General features: G+C 42.8%; 1 protein-coding gene across 1 annotated transcript in view; it reads left to right on the forward strand.

Moving 5' to 3' along the window:
* The first annotated feature begins 1,089 nt into the window (after positions 1-1,089).
* Positions 1,090-18,862, forward strand: part of CCDC39 (coiled-coil domain 39 molecular ruler complex subunit) — a 28,166-nt gene continuing 10,393 nt past the window's right edge. The window contains exons 1-13 of the mRNA XM_077929748.1: positions 1,090-1,322; positions 3,987-4,106; positions 5,344-5,490; positions 8,318-8,476; positions 8,957-9,049; positions 9,142-9,270; positions 9,869-10,060; positions 12,506-12,609; positions 13,297-13,429; positions 15,863-16,057; positions 17,125-17,289; positions 17,811-17,948; positions 18,148-18,356. Coding sequence (XP_077785874.1) covers positions 1,194-1,322; positions 3,987-4,106; positions 5,344-5,490; positions 8,318-8,476; positions 8,957-9,049; positions 9,142-9,270; positions 9,869-10,060; positions 12,506-12,609; positions 13,297-13,429; positions 15,863-16,057; positions 17,125-17,289; positions 17,811-17,948; positions 18,148-18,356 — 1,913 coding nt within the window. The 5' untranslated portion in view covers positions 1,090-1,193. The remainder of the gene's footprint in view (positions 1,323-3,986; positions 4,107-5,343; positions 5,491-8,317; positions 8,477-8,956; positions 9,050-9,141; positions 9,271-9,868; positions 10,061-12,505; positions 12,610-13,296; positions 13,430-15,862; positions 16,058-17,124; positions 17,290-17,810; positions 17,949-18,147; positions 18,357-18,862) is intronic.

Genomic DNA, 18,862 nt, shown 5'->3' on the forward strand with positions numbered 1-18,862 from the left:
AGGGAGTCATGAAACAAATACAGTGTGTGTGTAATTTCACATACAGTGTAATGATCAGCATAGCCTTTTCCGGCATTTTCTTTTGCGGAGGAAATCTCTTCAATTGCACATGTATGGGCCGAGCAAAGGGTTGTTGGTCCCTTGCCCACCCCCCAATATCTCTTGTGCATCTAAGAAATGAATTAACAGGCAGAGAAATTCTGCATAGTTTGTGAATGTCTGCCTCTCAAACAGCACAGCTTTTTAAAAAATTGAATCGGTTTTTGAGATGCGGTGGGCATGAGTAAATGGGAGTGAGATGCCTACTGTCTGTGCATACGTGCACCTGGGTTTTTTTTAAAAAAAGGCATAAAAACCTTCCAAACATAATGTAGACCCCCCCCCCCATTTTAAAACTGTGCTCTCCAACAACACCCCTGGCTCATGTTATAAACGAGGAATACCCCTGGCTCATGTTATAAACAATACCCCGGCTCATGTTATAAACGAGGAACTTATAGCGAAGTATTCCATATAATAATGGGCACTTCCAAAAGACCTGCCTATGGAGCATTCATCCCGATTCGTTTGCAGGGAGGTCAGACAAAAGCCAATGAACCTTTCAGCGCATCCGTTCCACAAGAAATCTGAAGACCTCCCAATGGCGCCACCGCAATTTGCGACAGCCTGGAGACCCTCTTAGCTATTATTTTAATATATATAATTTAATATAGGACTTAATGTATTTTTAAATATATTTAAATATAATATATAAATATAAAGTGTATAATATATATATAAAATTATATATTCTCATATAAATGGGAATCTCATCTATATATGTGGGAATTAAACCCAGATTCAATGGGACTGGGATATCAGTCTATTCTGACGCCTCCGACGTGGCGTGCAAGCTGCGAAATGTTCGTGCTCACGAGGAGCACTATAAACACGGGTCTGGAGGCGCCTCGTGTTGCCGGACCCCGAGTGAGGAGGCGTAGGGAGAATCCCGCCCCCGCAGCACCGCTCTTGGCTTTATAAACCCGCCGGGCCCAGGATGAGGCCTGCCTGCCTGCCTGCCTGCCTGCGCGGCGGTTGCCAAGGCCTCGCGCCGGCCGTTGCCAAGGCAACCAACGGCGCGCGTCTGGCTTTGCTCAGGGCCGGCATCGGCGGCGGCGGCGGCGGCGGGAGCCCCGAGCTGAGGAAGGGGCGCCATGAACGCCTTGGGCGACCGCGGCCATGGCGGAGCCGACTCCACCGCTTCGATACTGGCCGAGCTCGACTGGGACGACGGCTTCGCCATCCCCGTGGCCAACGCGGAAAACAAGGCTCTGGAGGACGAGGCGAGTAGGCGGGCCGGGGTGGGGTGGGGTAAGACAGGCCAGGGCGGGTGGGGCGGGACCCCCTTCCTCTTCCAAGCCCCCTTGGCTCCATCTCGGAGTCTGCCTTGGTCAGGCCGCACCTGGAGCGCTTTGTCCCGTTTTGGGGCGCCATCACTGAATAAGGACATGGACAAGCTGGAACACAGGCAAGAGACCAAGATGATGAAAGGTCTGGAAGCCTGGCCTGATGAGGAACGGTTGAAGGATTGGCATATGTTTAGCCTGGGAAAGAGGAAATACAGTGGTACCTCGGGTTACATACGCTTCAGGTTACAGACGCTTCAGGTTACAGACTCCGCTAACTCAGAAATATTACCTTGGGTTAAGAACTTTGCTTCAGGATGAGAACAGAAATTGCACAGCGGCGGGAGGAGGCCCCATTAGCTAAAGTGGTACCTCAGGTTAAGAACAGTTTCAGGTTAAGAACGGACCTCCGGAACGAATTAAGTACTTAACCCGAGGTACCACTGTATATCCACCTTTCACATATCTCCAAGGGTGTCTCATGGAAGAGGGAGCAGGCTTGTTTTCTCCTGCTCCGGAGGGTAGGACTCGAACCAGTGGATTCAAGTTACCAGGAAGCAGATGCCGAAAAATTTCCCGGCAGTGAGAGCTGCTCCATGGTGGAATGGCCTCCCTCTGGAATCTGCGGACTCTCCTTCCTTGGAGGTTTTTCAGCAGAGGTTGGAGGTTTTTCAGCAGAGGTTGCATGGCTATCTGTCCCCTGGGTGCTTCGGATGAGATTCCTGCATTGTAGGGGGTTGGACTAAATGACCCTCGGGGTCCCTTCCAACTCTACATTTCTATGATGCCAATTAAAAATGAGTGGGGCTGTAAAGGCTCCCCACTCCAAATGTTATTGGAGCTTGGAGGAGTGGGATCTCCTGGAAAGTGAGGTGTGGGTTGGGTGATTTTGGCCGACCAGCCCCCCAAGTGCAGGAATTTCCTCAACTATGTGCTTAGTGTGCCACAACCATTGCTGATAGAAGAACTGAAACCAAAGAATCCACCACCCCCCAAAAAAACCCCACACAAAAGTGTCCGCCTGCTTTCTCATTGCATTATGCTCTGGCGCAAAAATTCTTCTGGTCAAACTCTACTTCCAAGGATGCTCTCTGTGTGTGAAAGATGTGTGCCTCATCTTTGCATAGGGTGTGATGGGGACATTTCAGTCTTTCCCCGGTACAAAGATGCAGCAATATGGCACTGGAAGCGAATTTAAAGAAGAGCCTTGCTTCTAGGCCCTCAGTCTCACTTAGGGGTCCATCTAAAACTGAATTCCAAGCAGCAGCTCCCCCTGTGCCTCCCGGCAGCAACTGGTTTTCAGAGGCATATACTCTGTTAGCTCTGGCTAAGAGCTGTTAATAGACCTGCGAGGCTGCTGCTCCATCTCTGCATAAGTACATCTACTTTGGGCTTGCTGCCTTCCAATGCAGAGTGACTAGTGCACAGCAGAGGCGGTTCAAAATAGGAGTTTTCTTCAAGGGCAAGAGCGAAGTGTTCCTGGAATTCAGAGGAGAAAATAAAGCATGCCTCAACTACCTAGGGTTTGGGAAACATTGTGCTGATGCAGTATGGTGCCTCGTAGGGCTGTGTTCTGCTCTTTATATTTATATTTCTGGAGCTGTCCATAATTGGTCAGAAAAGTTGGCTTAGGAGAGCACTGCTGGATCAGAGTAAAGGTCCGTCTGCTTATTTTAGTTCAGCGTTCTGTTTCCTTACACTGGCTAACCAGATGAGGTAGGAACATGAGCTGGGTGTAAAGGCGGCCTTTATTGTTTGTGCCCAGCATATGGTATTCAGAGATGAATTGACTTTGGACATGAAGGTTCCAAGTTAGCTATAATAGCTAATAGGTGTTAAGAGAGTAATTTTCCGTGCATTTATGTAATCATTTTAAAAGGCCATTTAGGCTAAACGCCATGTGGCAGTAAATTTTATTATATATGCATTATGGTTGGAGTTTGTCCAGTCTCCTGCACGAACAAATTTTATATCCAACCCAGCCAAAATCTATTTTTACACAGGGTTAGGATGCGTGTATTGGTTAAACTGTGACAAAGTACGGTAAACAGGGAAGGAAGTAGGGTTAACTTGTCTTTAAAAGTGGATATATTTTATGGATGGCTGCGCTGACTCCCATTTACTGTGTGTTTCCAGTGCTGGGCATTTAATGCATATGTATCCTGAAATTTGGTGTAAAATGCTACTGTTTGATGTATTGTCTCTTAAAACAGCTTCACACTGATTGGATCCTTAAGCCTTTCTTAATTGCTAATTCGTTTCTAACCAAAGTGTAAACACCTTTGCATGGGGTAAAGACATCCCCACCCTGTCAACATACCTTGGTGTGTACACAAACAAACATATCTGATGAATTGAAGATGTGGTGATATAAACAGCTGATAAGGGGAGTACTGTGAAACATGCTGGGCTTCTAGTGGTGAAACGTGAATACACCAATTTATTTCTGAACAAATCACCAAATATGTTCATGTATGAAGACTTTGTGGTTTTTCTTCCCCACCCCTAAATGCAATAGTATCTAAAAGACCTGACCATCTTCTGATCTTCTAATACTTCCAATATTTTGTAACACTAAAATATATTGAATTTTGTTTACAGCTGCAAAAATTGCAAAAAGAAAAGGCAAACTTACAAAATCAGTTGACTGACTTTGAAGACCGTATTGCTGCAATGACATCACATTTGAAGAACGTCAGGCAAGAGTTTAATTTGACACAGGTAGATGCTTAAGAGTGCTTCTTTGAAATACATGTGTAATGTAGTCCTGTTCGTGTTTATTTTGAAGTAAATCCCACTGTGTTCAGTGAGGCATACTCCCAACTAAATTGGCACTGGATTTCAATTTTATCTGAATATATGCATCTTTCTTCCCTTCAAGGTAGTAAACATAAGATTCCATGTGATCTCCCATCCAGACACTAACCAGAAATGTTGCTGTATTACAGCCTTTCAGGCCTGCCATCCTATGCACACTTATTAAGCATAAATAAACTTAATGGAATTTACTTCTAAGGAAATATGCTTAGGATTGTTATGCAGAGCTGTAATCCTGTGTGCGATTATTTGCAAATAAGACACATTTAACTCTGTAGGGTTCGCTTCTGCGTAAACATGCATAAGATCAGGGTACATGAAACAGAAAAGGGGTGTTGATCATTGTTACTTATGTTCATTGTTTATCATTGTTGCTTGTGTTTTGCATTGATTATTTCCAAACATAATTTTTAAATGAGTTGTATTCCTCGTTTGTCAGTAGGCAATGCATGGCGGGTTCATAATATTTACAAAAGAAATGTTATAAGCAAAATGATATCATTGATAGTGTGGGCACTTAAGATTTAATGGATTTTTATAAGTCAAAGGGATTCTAGCAAAAACGAGAGATCTTATAACTGGTTATATTTAATATGCTGGTTCTAGATAAGATTACGGAACTTCTTTGTAAGAGATAGAACATTTTATCTGGAAAAATAAATGATTATTAATCATGACAGTTAATAATTTCTGTCAGTTAATTTATATAGCAGCTCTTGATATTAAGATGTTTGCTGCAGTTATGTTTTTTTGAATGAAATAGACTCCAAATTGGTAGAGAAACCCACATGAATATAATTAACACTACATTTGTTCTGCTCTGGACTACAGAAAAATAAAATAATGGATTCAAAATCTCATTTGAAATGTTTGCATCACTTGGATAGCTAACCGTAGGAAACTGCTTCAAGAGAAGATGCTGGATCTTTTGTTATACAAAACTCGTACCTTTCTAAGTCTCAATGCCTATCAGAAAGGTTCTTGGATATTTACTTAAGTGGAACTCCTTAGCTGTATGTTTTATAAATTTCCATCCATTTTTAACTTCAATTTCTTCTAAAAAGGAAACAAACACAAAAGGTGCCTTTAAATCATCACTGCTTGTTAACCCTGAAAAATAATTAATTGCCTTTCTCTTTAGTCTCTTTTCAGAGCCAGGCAGAATGAAATTGAAACTGAGCAGCATTTTAAATCCCTCGCAGAGAGAGAAGTGGGGCGACTGAAAAGCGAGATTCAAAGACTGGAGAATGAAATGGTTTCATTACGAGAGAAGAAAAATAGTCAAGAAGTATGTTTCAAGTATTTCATCACATATCTGAAAAATATATTCCTAAAGTTGGAAGCTTTCTCTGCTGCTATTCTTGCGCTGAGCTTCTCAGCTGCATCAAACAAAGGACTTCACACAGCAACAGTTTTGATATTCATACTGTTTTATTGCAGCATTCCCTCCTAAAGTATTTTAATGATCCAAGTATTTAAGGTTTTTAATGCAAGATTAGGGTACAATGTGGAAGTGGTTATCTGAACTACTGTCTTGGTTTGGTCACTTTAACATGGTTGATTTGAAACTTAAAAAGTTGTCAGACATTTAGTTCATCTAGCTCAGTTCTGTTTATGGTGACTGGCAGGAAATGTTTGTTGTCCCCCCCCCCCCCCATTTATTGGTTTTCACAATATTATAAATAAACAAACAAATACACACACACACACACACACACACACGACAAACAAACATAGCAAACATAAATCATAGCCTTATTGAAAATTACAGTTATTAACTTTGATAAGTGACTTCCTCGCTTCCCCTTAGTTGAATTTCATTGCATATCCTTTTAACGGTTTTCCAAATCCCAATTTTTATGAAATTTAACTTAAATATTAACATCCTTAAATCTTCACCTTATAGAATTAAACATATTAATTCATCACTTAACATAAATAAAATCCTAAGCCCATTAAGTATCTGCAAGCTATTTCCGGTTAGTTTAACTTAACAAATTTAACTAAATTATCATTAAATTTATTCCATTCTTCCTGATATTCCTCCTCCTTCTGGTCGCGGACTCTTCCGGTTAGGTCGGCTAGCCCCGAAAAATCCATCATCTTCATCTGCCATTCTTCTATTGTTGGTAATTCTTGGGTTTTCCACTTTTTAGCTAACAAAATACGAGCAGTAGTTGTGGCATACAAAAATAATTTAACATCTTTGAATGGCAGGAAATGTTTGGGATTGAATCTGGGACCTTGGGCATGCAAAACATGTTCTCTATTGCTTATCTATAGCCTGTCCCTGCTTATCACTCGATTTTCCAGGAACTATTTACTTGGGGCAAAACTGTACTTAATAAGAAGCAGTCTCTTATTGAGGCACTCATATTGGGCTATTGTAGAATCGCCTTGGGATGTTTTATGAGGTGTAACTCATAAATGAAGTAAGTAAATATTGTTACAGGCCACCCTAATCTTTGCTGAGCAGTAGCAAGAGATTCTGGGTTCTTCGTACTTAACCAGGGTTTTTGATTCCTTGGAAAAATGAGGCACAGCAGAGTTTGTGCGTCTTAGAAATATGGTTTATTCACACATATTCACACCTGAAGCCTTCAGTGGAGGGGGAGTTCACAGTTTTAACATTCCAAGAGGGGCTTGTCCTTCCCAGCAGCACAAGCAATGAGTTCAGAGGCTTAGCTACATAACTTATTCATCCCAACTGAGCCAAAGCTGGGTAACCGAAGGCCAGTGTAAATTCCTCAAATGGGGCAGTTCAGAGGCGTGACAGAAGTGGGACCAGAGAGGGAGGACTTCATCTGCATCCTAAACCCATTCATCTTGGTCACTTGCCTTGGCAACCCAGCACAGAACACTATTTTAAAGGCTTGTTTTCCCTCTGCCATGCTTAGGCAAAGCAGCAGCAGGCCTGCTGCCACATGAGGTTTAGATCTGGTGTAACTTTATGCTGCATTATTTTCCCAGGCTTGCTTTATGTGGGTTTCTTGTGCATAGGATTGCTCCCTCAGTAATAGTTGGTGTTTGGCATGGATTTGTAGTAACAGATGGTTTTATGCATATTATTGGTATGTTATACTGATGTTTTCTCATATGGCATGAGAATCCACTGTGTACAATTCCACTGAACTTGCAGAAGAAGTAAGAAGTGTCAAAAGAAGTCTTTGGATCCCAGCAATGATAATGATCATTTTTATCTCCTCCAAAAGGGTCAAACTAGAGTGACATGTCAGTTGTGCTAGGTGTGTGTCTGCTTTTATGCAATTTCTCCTAGCCAGCTCCAATGCCAGAAACTAGTTGGGTAGAGAGAGAAAATGTTTAAAGCAATATAGAAGTAAGGTTGGAAAAGGGGATTGCTTTTTGTCCCCTTCTTCACTCACCTCTTTTGCTGTAAAGTAGTAGATCCACTTCCAGTTCTGGTTTTTATATGAACACGGTAGATACATGCTTAAAACACATGTGACTGTCCCGCCATGTCTGGTACAAATACACATATATAGGAAAGATTTGGAAGCAGCTAGTCTGTCCCCTTGACGCGGGTGGCGCTGTGGGTGAAACCTCAGTGCCTAGGACTTGCCGATCATATGGTTGGCGGTTCGAATCCCCGCAGCGGGGTGAGCTCGCCGGAGCAGCTTTTTCACGCTGGCCACGTGACCCGGAAGTGTCCTCGGACGGCGCCGGCTCCCAGCCTCTAGAGTGAGATGAGCGCACAATCCTAGAGTCGGTCACGACTGGCCTTCGGGCAGGGGTACCTTTACCTTTTAGTCTGTCCCCTTACCTTTCTTGGAAGCAGTCATGTGAATTAAAAGTCCTTTCAACGTTATAAATACAACCTGTTTTTATTTATTCGGGCCCATCACTCTCATCTACTGTAACTCAGTGTCTTCAGACTAGTCTTCAGAGTAGGATTTCAGATTACTGGAGGGGGGAAAGGCAGAGAACCAAGAGATACACAAAACAGATTCTGACAGTATTTAAACTCCATATTTTCCATAGGTAAGCAGCCTCAAGTTAGCCATAGCATAGTTGTTTGTTGGGCTAATAAAAATATGATATTGTATGGTTTTTTTATTACATCTCCTCCCCCCCCTTTTTCCTTCCTACTATATTAGAACAATATTTTCAAAGTGACTCAGAAGCTGGAAGCCTTAAGATGCCAAATGAACTGGGACCAACAAGCTTTGGAGGCTTGGTTAGAAGAATCTGCACGCAAAGACAACGATGCAGTTGCAATCCAGAAGTATGCACAGCAAGATGATAGCAAATTGCAAGTATGTATATATTTTATTTAAAGGTCACGTGTAACACACCCCCAACCCCAGCCCCCCAAGTCCATATTACTTGCATCATCTGGTTGGATGAGAAAGAGGTGTAGTGCCATACTAAGATATGAGATGCGAAACATGGATGTTTGCAACTATTATTTCTTTATTAACGGAATTTTACAACAAAATAAGACAATATCAAATGTGAAAATCTGGAGTGGATTATGAGGGGTGGGGTGCAGAATGGAGGAGAAGAGGTTTGGTTGTGCAAAGTGGTATTTTGTTGCATGAGCAAAACAGCCACATTGGATACTTCCGATGGGGTTATAAGTAGATGGTCCAGATAATCTTTGAGCTCTTCCTAGCCTTAGGATTTTATGACCTGATGTTTTCTGAAAACATGGCAGTGGTAATGCCTTATTAACTTCTAACTATTTTATAATTAGAGTTCAGTATTTTTAAAAGTATGTTTCATTATCTTTTCAGATGTTAACTCTACAGATCGAAATGCTGACTGTACAATGTAATAACAGACGCAGAATTCTTGACAATGAGCTTACAGAAACCTTGGCTGCTCAGGTTTGTCCACTGGAGAATGGGTTTTGCGGTAATACTTCAAGTGCTTCTTATACCTGGAATACATTGTTATTAGTTTCTACTTCTCTTTACAGATAGAGTTGGATAAAACAGCTGAGGATTTCCGCAGGGTTCATCATGAAAGACAAGAACTTATCAGGCAGTGGGAGAGCACCATAGAACAAATGCAGAAAAGAGATCAAGAAATAGATAAGTGTGCCTTGGTAAACTATTTTCTGGCTTTTTGACCTCTTAAGATATGTAAGTTCATCTGGGCTTCCATTTCCCAAAGAGCTGAATGTCATATGGGTTTTATCATATTGGTCTGAATATAAGCCACCCCAAAATATAGACCGCACTCGTAAAATGAGTTCTCTTTGGAAGGAAAAAAATGTCATGAATCTCTGGCACAATTTTAAAAACACATGCAACCTCTAGACTTGTCTCACACAGAATAATATTGGGGAATCAGTGCCACCTATTGAGAAGGGCAGGTAATCTTTTTACAAAAATTAGTAAAGTTCTCTGTGGTTCCTGAGGCCTCATCTTAAATCACACCTTCTCTACCTATAAGTGCACAACTAAAGACTGTACTCAGGTTTTATACAAGCCAGATTTTGGGGGGAAATGTGGACTATATTCGTACCAATACAGTATATAATTGGGTTTTCCCACCATTAACTGTTAAAGCAAGAAAACAAAACAAACAGTCCCCTGAACAACAAATTTAACTAGCATATATATATATATATATTTTGCAGTTCTTGGTTTGTTGATCCAGCAGCATGTTTACAACTGATTTGTATATTTTTCTGTGCCTAGCTTTTAGCACAGGCAAGGCGGGCAATCCGTGCAAAGGAAAGTTTGCTTAAAGACAAGGTTCAGTTTTTGGCAAATGAGAGCGGTAATAACATGGAGTACGAGAAGAGAATCGCCGTGGCTGATCGGCTGGCTACCAAACTGAGGCTAGATTACCAAAAAGAGGAGGCCAATCGAAATCAGTTCCAGGATGAGGTAATTTTAACATCATATATAGTCTGGAGACTTTAATCTTTTTCAGTTTGGAATGTCACTTTGGAACAAAATGTTTGCCCATGCTGTCATAGCAGAAATATGCTGTAAACTTGAGAAAGTTAAAACGCAGCAAAATGAAGACACCTTTCTAGAACTGATAGTCCCATTATGTATGATGTTTACTAACAGATTCATCAGAAGAAGTTATAATCAAAACTTGTTATGGTCAGTGCATGTAAGGGATATTTATACATATGTATAAATGGCTAGCGGAGCGCTGCATTAATCCCGAAGCTTGGGGCGTGCGGAGCTCAGTGCGCCCCAAGCTTCTGGGTGCCGGCAAGGTCTCCGCTAGCCCTGGGAGAGCCCCGCGACGTCGCGCGGCTCTCCCACGGCTAGCGGACCGCTGCGCTAATCCAGAAGCTTGGGGTGTGCGGAGCACAGCGCGCCCCAAGCTTCTGGGTGCCGGCAAGGTCTCGCTAGCCCTGGGAGAGCCCCGCGACGTTGCGGGGCTCTCCCAGGGCTAGCGAAGCGCCGCGCTAATCCCGAAGCTTGGGGCGTGCGGAGCTCAGCGCGCCCCAAGCTTCTGGGTGCCGGCAAGGTCTCGCTAGCCCTGGGAGAGCCCCGCGACGTCGCGGGACTCTCCCAGGGCTAGCGAAGCGCCGCGCTAATCCCGAAGCTTGGGGGTGCGGAGCTCAGCGCGCCCCAAGCTTCTGGGTGCCAGCAAGGTCTCGCTAGCCCTGGGAGAGCCCCGCGACGTCGCGGGGCTCTCCCAGGGCTAGCGAAGCGCCGCGCTAATCCCGAAGCTTGGGGCGTGCGGAGCTCAGCGCGCCCCAAGCTTCTGGGTGCCGGCAAGGTCTCGCTAGCCCTGGGAGAGCCCCGCGACGTCGCAGGGCTCTCCCAGGGCTAGCGAAGCGCCGCGCTAATCCCGAAGTTTGGGGCGTGCGGAGCTCAGCGCGCCCCAAGCTTCTGGGTGCCAGCAAGGTCTCGCTAGCCCTGGGAGAGCCCCGCAACGTCGCGGGGCTCTCCCAGGGCTAGCGAAGCGCCGCGCTAATCCCGAAGCTTGGGGCGTGCGGAGCTCAGCGCGCCCCAAGCTTCTGGGTGCCGGCAAGGTCTCGCTAGCCCTGGGAGAGCCCCGCGACGTCGCGGGGCTCTCCCAGGGCTAGCGAAGCGCCGCGCTAATCCCGAAGCTTGGGGTGTGCAGAGCTCAGCGCGCCCCAAGCTTCTGGGTGCCGGCAAGGTCTCGCTAGCCCTGGGAGAGCCCCGCGACGTTGCGGGGCTCTCCCAGGGCTAGTGAAGCGCCGCGCTAATCCCGAAGCTTGGGGCGTGCGGAGCTCAGCGCGCCCCAAGCTTCTGGGCGCCAGCAAGGGCTAGCGGAGACCTTGCCGGCGCCCAGAAGCTTGGGGCGCGCTGAGCTCCGCACGCCCCAAGCTTCGGGATTAGCGCTCTGCTAGCCGTGTCTAGGCTGCGGATAGCAGCCTGCTTCCCAGAGCGTCGGGCACCCTGAAAGCAGAGCTCCAGGCGCTTCGGGAACACATCCGCAGCGTGGGGAGCCTTGCAGGAATTCCCCACAGGGCTCCCCACATGGCGGATAGCAGCCTGCTGCCTGGCGGGTGGGGCGCCCTGAAGCAGAGCGCCCCTCGCGCCAGGCAGACATCCGCAGAGTGGGGAGCCTTGCAGGAGTTCCCCGCAGGGCTCCCCACGCTGCGGATAGTAGCCTGCCGCCCGGCGGGTGGGGCGCCCTGAAGCAGAGCGCCCCGCGCGCCAGGCAGACATCAGCCAGCCCCACAAGCTCGGGGGACAGCAGGGAGGCGCAGCGCCACTATCCCGCTGTTCCTCGACCTGGTTCGGTTTCCCTGACCTGCTTTTGGGGGGGAAATAAAGGGGAATTTTTTTTCCTTTATTTCCCCCCAAAAAAAACTAGGTGCGTCCTTTGGTCCGGTGCGTCCAATCGTGCGAAAAATACGGTATTTGAACTTGAGTCACCCAGATCCTAAGATCAACATTTGTGGCCTAGTGAAGTGAAATCTGTGGACTCAGTCCACTGGAGTGGACTTTGTAGTTTATTCCTGCACTTCACAATCAAGTAGCATAAACTGAGAAAAAGCCAATACTATACATGCTTTCATTTCAATAAGGTTTTTGATGGGAAGTTCACAGAGAAATATACATAAAATTTAAAGTAAAAAGGTATGAAAACAAGGGGTGCGCACCTAAAATTGGGAATGTTTGCATGACAGAAATGCAGGTTTTCTGTATCAAAGTAATATTTATAATAGCTAGCTGTTAGTAATAAAAAATAAAGTCTGTGTTACAAATACAAAATCTGTGTTACAATACAAATGTGGGAAGTTGGTGGGCTGCCTGACAGCTATGATTTCAAAATGACCACAGTACTCTGAATAAACACTTATGTTTTCAATATTCATGAAACCTAACCATTAGCTGGATACCTTGAAAGCTACTGTGGATGGAACTGCTTCTGAGTTAGAAGCGATGAGGATGAATGTAGCTAACCTTAAAAAGGAAATCCAAGAGAAAACTTTAAGGTAGGCATTATAAATGGTGAGATGACTGCCATAGTTATTTTAAAAATACTTATGTAACAAGTACTAGAAGAATAGATACTTTAGACAATGATGAAAAGCAATGGCATGGGCAGAGTCACAAATATGACTATTTAACATTTACTGAACCATTTTTTGTTAGCTAGGTGTTTTTTTTTTAAAGACTTAGGGAAACTTCAGGACTTGGAGCATAGTTTAGGACAAGGTGCCGTATTACCTGGACGCTAAACATTGTCTCCCCTACCTCCCCAGCTAGAATTTATTCTCTTGTCTTCTCTTTTCCATACCAATCTGTAGATTCTCTCTGAATGGTACAGTATTCCATCCATTCTCTTCTACATTCTGGAAAAGTATGAGAGTTGACCAGGAAATTCCCAATTCCATTTTTGATAAAGCTTTAAAGGTGTTTCCTGATTCATATCTTAATATGTGATAAGCTATTAAGTGTAATAAAACTATCTGATTTATTTTGTCTTTAAACTATATCAAAACAATGGCTGAAATTTGGGCTCCTTACTAAGTAAGTTGTTAGAGGTCCTAAATAGCAAATTACATTTCTTAGAGTTACATGTAGTTTATATTAATTTGAGGGTTAGGGATATTAGCTCCAGTTTTCTCTTTTGAAAATTATATGTAACTTTCCTTCTCACCCCATAAATCTGTGCTCAGACTAAACGTGATAAAGGACCAGAATGACAGTCTTGCGAGTAAACTGAAATATGTGACAAACCAAGCACTGACTTTAGAAGAAAAAGCAGCCAGAATGGAAGAGCTCCTGAAAGAGAAAGAGAAAAGTGTCAAGGTAAAAGCAAATATATAAAAAAGCATACTTTCTTTCACTGTTACCAGCAGTTTGTCAAAGTGCCATTGGACATGGATACCTTTGACAATTTGGTTTCAGTTTTTATATGTTACTTTACAGAAATATTTGTTGTCCATGTGAGCTCTATCTGATTAATCATTTCCGCAATACTTTGAACTTCCATTAAGAACCGAGATAAACGTATTAAGAAATTTTGAGATGAAAACCTGTAAGATCAGGTGTATGCCAGACAAATGTGTTTTGACTGAATTGGGAATGAGATTCACAGAGGAAAGAGAATCAACAGTTCTAAGGTGAAGGAACTCAAATGTTATAACAAGCACCACAAAAGCAAAAATCCTTGAATCACCCAATGAATCACAGAGGATGTAAGGAAAGTCTGGTCATTATTTCCACATGGGATTTTTTTTAATAAGTAATTTAAGGAAAACCTAGAATAATGATCCTTACAGGAACTGTTCATACGAAGAAGCATGAAAGGTAAAAATGAACGGTATTTTAATAATTGAGAGCCAGTGTGGTGTAGTGGTTAAGAGTCTCGTAATCTGGGGAACCGGGTTCGCGTCTCCACTCCTCCACATGCAGCTGCTGGGTGACCTTGGGCTAGTCACACTTCTTTGAAGTCTCTCAGCCTCACTCACCTCACAGAGTGTTTGTTGTGGGGGAGGAAGGGAAAGGAGAATGTTAGCCGCTTTGAGACTCCTTAGGGTAGTGATAAAGCGGGATATCAAATCCAAACTCTTCTTCTTCTTCTTCTATTCAGTTGTGCAAAGCTTTAATATTCTGGATGACATTTTTTCTGGTCTAAGAGGCTCACAATCAATGCCTGTTATAAAATCATACAATTATAGAGTTGGAAGGGACCACAAGGGTCATCCAATCCAACCCCCTGCAATGCAGGAATCTTTAGTCCAATGTGGGGCTCAGACTCAACGACCCTGAGATTAAGAGTCTCATGTTCTACTGACTGAGCTGTCCCAGAATCTTCATAAGGAACTTGAATATCAACAATCTGTATAGACACAAGAGGTAGATTAGTGCCCTTCCTAGCACTGACAAAATATTTTATTGAAATTACTTAAGATGGGAACACAGCTCAGTTGTCTCCACTCCTTAAGCTTAGCAGACAGTCTTCCAAAATGGCTATTTTTGCATAATGGTACTGATCTTGTAGTATTGGTGAGACAACATGGACCGGTTTGTGACACTGGACTGTGCTCTATTCTAAATGCTATTTTTTTGGCATATGATACTATAACACTAGACCTCAAGTGACTTCATAATTCAACAAGAAGCACTTTAAATTCTTCTTTGAACTTAAGTCTAGAATTTTCTAAATGTGGATTAATAGTAGTTGAATTAAAATAACAATAAGGCAGAGAACCTGAAAGCACTGAAATGAAACAACCTGACTGCAGACTGCAAGAGATTATCCGTAATATTCTTAGGAGGGCAGCTAAACCATGTGCAGTGCTTTTTTCCTTACACAGGAAGTGGATAACCCGAGAGCATAGCAGTTCCACAGCTGAGGGGTGATAGTTTAACTAGGATGAACAATGTCTGTAATGTGTTAGTCATAAGTACGCTTTCCATCAAAATTAGCCATGCATGTCTATTTGCCACATCTATTAATTCATGGTGAAAAGATATGGGCAGGGAATAATGCACTCAAAATTGCTTTCTTTCCACTTGGGCTTCTGTTCCTCAGTGGCTGCCCCCAGTCTCCCTTGTAGGAAAGCAGTGTTGCTGGGACTGAATCTTATTTAACACTGTATGTTTTAGGATCGCTATGTGTTATTAAAATATCTTAATCATTTAGAAAGAATGAGATCTCATTTCAGTCAAAGTGAATTATATTTTTGTGTTCAGTTATGGTAATTGCTAACGGTGTTTGGTAGATCAGTGGATGAATAAGTTAAAACTTATTTTCTTAGGGACATAGTGGTCTGCCCTTTAGGTAGATGAGAGAGATAGAATTGTCTGAGTGGTTGTCTTTCAGGTGACACTTTGCAACAAGTTATAGTGGGAGTGAGAGTGGGAATGGTCTATCTCTAGAAAGAAAAGGGAGAGGCAAGATGGAGGTGTCAGGTAAGGGGTGGCCTGGGTGCCAGAGCAGAATAGGTGCATATCCCAAAGAGGGACAGACCCATCCAAGGTAACTAATCTTAACTCGGGTTAAACTTTAAAGTGCATCCTTGTGTAGTCATTTAAATTCTTAGGGTGCTTTCTGGTTATCACTGTTTCACTGGTAGGATTCAGAATGAATGCTTAATAAATAGCGAGTGTCATATAACCTCCATGCAAACATTCTACAAACAAATTGGTCACCTGGAAGCAACCTTGGAATTGGAAAGATTGATAAAGCAACAGATAGCACAGCATTCACATTTTGAACGTTTTTAACACCATTAGGAGAGAGAGGCACTGGAACAACATCTGCGAGACAAACAGTTCAAAAGAATTAAGGAGCTGCAGAAACTTAAAGACAAGGAGAAGTGTTGCTCATCTGAAATAGATGGACGCAAAGGACAGCTGAAAAACCTACACAGTCGCTTATGCCGGGTGGATGCTGAGACACTCAAACAACAAGAACTCATGTATAAGCAGGTAAGGGATAGCAAGTTTTGTGTGTGTGTGTGTGTGTGTGTGTGTGTGTGTGTGTCTGTGTGTGTGTGTCAGCAAAGGGACATCTGCTGCAAGAGAGGGTTTTTAAAAAGAACGGGAAAGCAGAGGTAGACATTTAAGAACTGGGAGAACACCATGGGCTGAGCACTCCTAATTCTTAAACATTCACTTTTGACAGGTGTCCCCTTCCTGACAAATTTCTCCTTTCTTTGCACAGTCTCCTAGACTTTTGTGATTTGAAATCCAGCTGTGCTGTTGATGATGGTCAAGAAATCATTTTCAGCCTTTCACTGACATACATATAATTGTGTGTATATTTTCATTGTGTAGTTCTGACAAAATCTAAATCAGAAGTGTTTGCAAAATACAGCATTAAGTAAGAGAATATTTATTTGAGTTCAGAGTTAATAAAATTGTTTTACCCTTCAGTTATAAAATATATTTATCTGATAGTAAGTGTCATTGATATTAGAGGAAGCTATTTCTAAAAAGGAAAAAAAAATCCATTTACTTGGAGACTAATTCCATTTACTTCCAAGTAAATATGTTTGGAATGGGATTGTATGATTTCCAAATCAGCTTTTTGCTATGGCTCCTCTGAACCATGGCTGCTTCAGGGTAAATTTTTGAAGCGATACAAGAGATGAACATGCCCAAATCCTGTTATTTGTTAATGGGATTTGTATGCATAACTCCTATGCAGCACTTTGAAAATTTACCCCTTTTTATCAGCATCTACTGGTAGTGGTAAGATTGCTACTCAGCTGTAAGCCTCCCTAAAGCAGACTCTCTCTGGGTTGGGGACTCTTTGTTATATTTTTAGAAGATTACTTGGGAGCCAGCATTGCACACCATCCATTTTAAGACAGTCTACAAATGAGAAGGCCTATAGGCCTGAAACAATTGTACAGGAACAATTACTTAATTAGGTGCCTGTCCTACAGCTAATTTTTTTGTGTTAATGTTTTAGCATGTATAGAAATGACTCTAATTGTTTGCTTTTCAGCCTCTCTGTTCATTTTATTTCTTGCCTAAAATATTTTTAACAGGATTTTTACATACAGCAAGTTGAGAGAAGGCTGTCACGCTTGCATGGGGAGCTTAACACAGATGAGAAGCAAGTTTTAGAAGCAAAAGTTGCTGAACTTTCGAAGATAGCAGAAGAAAAGAAACAAGCATACAATACTCTACAAGCACAGCAGAAGAAACTCCAGGTAGTATGGCTTTTCATCTCATGGGATTGCACCTACAGCGATGATTAATTTATAGCCCACATAATGGTCTAATCAATGTAACTCATTGTTTGGAACTAAGCACATTTGTCCTCAGCCAATATCAGGACAGAGGTGTGGTTGGGAATGCCAGTTCTATAGGGGGAGATCTCATATAGTATGAGCAGGCATCCTTGCACACTTCTCTTTCCTCTTCTCTAGAGGATCAGGGACCATTTGAAGCAGATTTTGGGGGTGCTTGGGGAATGCTGGAGTGGGGAAAAGAGAAACTAGACATCTTGTTGTGGTAGTAGGTTTCTGTTATGCAAGCAGATGGACATCAATAGATGTCACCCATGTTTCTGAGCTTCTTGGACGAAGGAAGGGGTTTAAATGTAACCATAGATGCCTGAGACCTAAATACATTTTGCTCAGGTAAGGATCTGGGATGTGGCAAGGGTCTGCTGATAACAAAACAGTATTTATGACCAAACTAAAAGCAACTCTTTTTTTCTTTCTTTCAGAATGACATCCATTTTATCAAGTTGGCTATGACTAAGACTGGAGAAGAAATGGCTGGCTTGACAACCAGAGTAGATGAGCTAAATCTTTTCACTGAAAAATCAGAGAAGCTACTCAAAAAAGCCAGAGCAGATAAGCAGGTATAAATAAAAAGAATTATTATAATGCTGACCCACACAGATTCTTGGGTTCTTTGCACTGACAGACTGTCCATGGCCCTTGGGCATACCTAAATTGACGTGTCACAAGTTTGGAAACCAAACTATTAAAAAAAAAAAGTTACATCTCAGGAGGCTTTGGATTTAGTGCTGAATATGCTTTTTCTTTTGCCAACTGAAGGATATGTTGATTGAAGATAACCTCCTGAAACTGGAGCTGAAACGTGTAAGAGATACCCTGTACAACAAGGCAGAGCAAGTTCTTTCCCTGGAAAAACGGAAGCAGCAACTTCAAACAGCAATGGAAGAAAGAACTGCGGATATCAAAGTTCATAAGGCAATGATTGAGACACAGATAAGGATAATAGAGCAGGAGCGTCAGACTTTGAGGTATTTGCCCTATGTGCTGCGTGGAGGTGGGAATGGATTTCTCTTTTCCAGGAAACACATGATATTGAAGGAATCACTTTGGAAGACCAACTTTATACTTGCTGCCTTTCTCAGCCTTGGTAGTTAGCTAATTACTGATGTACCTGTGTGATTGGTTGTCAGGAATTGCTATTACTTTGCTGCTTCTAAATTTCCTTGCACAATAACTCTAGACAGAAGCAAACACACTCAATACTTATTCTCAGGCAGGGTTCTGTTACTAGGAGTCTGCTTTTATGCCTGCGTGCTTCCTTGTTTATCGCATTTGTACCCTATCTTTCTATAAAAATGTAAATCAGCAAAGGGCCCAATAAAGGCTAGCTACAGTCAGTTACAGAAACTAAGATACAAGCTGCAAGGGCCTGTTTTCTACAGCTTTAAGAAATCGGGAAGTAAGAATCTTTGTGCAGCGGGTGGTTAAAGCCAAGTGGGAAATGAACACTCAACCAGCTGATTTGGCAGCCCTT

Source organism: Podarcis muralis, chromosome 6 (genome assembly GCF_964188315.1).
Source record: "Podarcis muralis chromosome 6, rPodMur119.hap1.1, whole genome shotgun sequence".
Classification (NCBI taxonomy): domain Eukaryota; kingdom Metazoa; phylum Chordata; class Lepidosauria; order Squamata; family Lacertidae; genus Podarcis; species Podarcis muralis.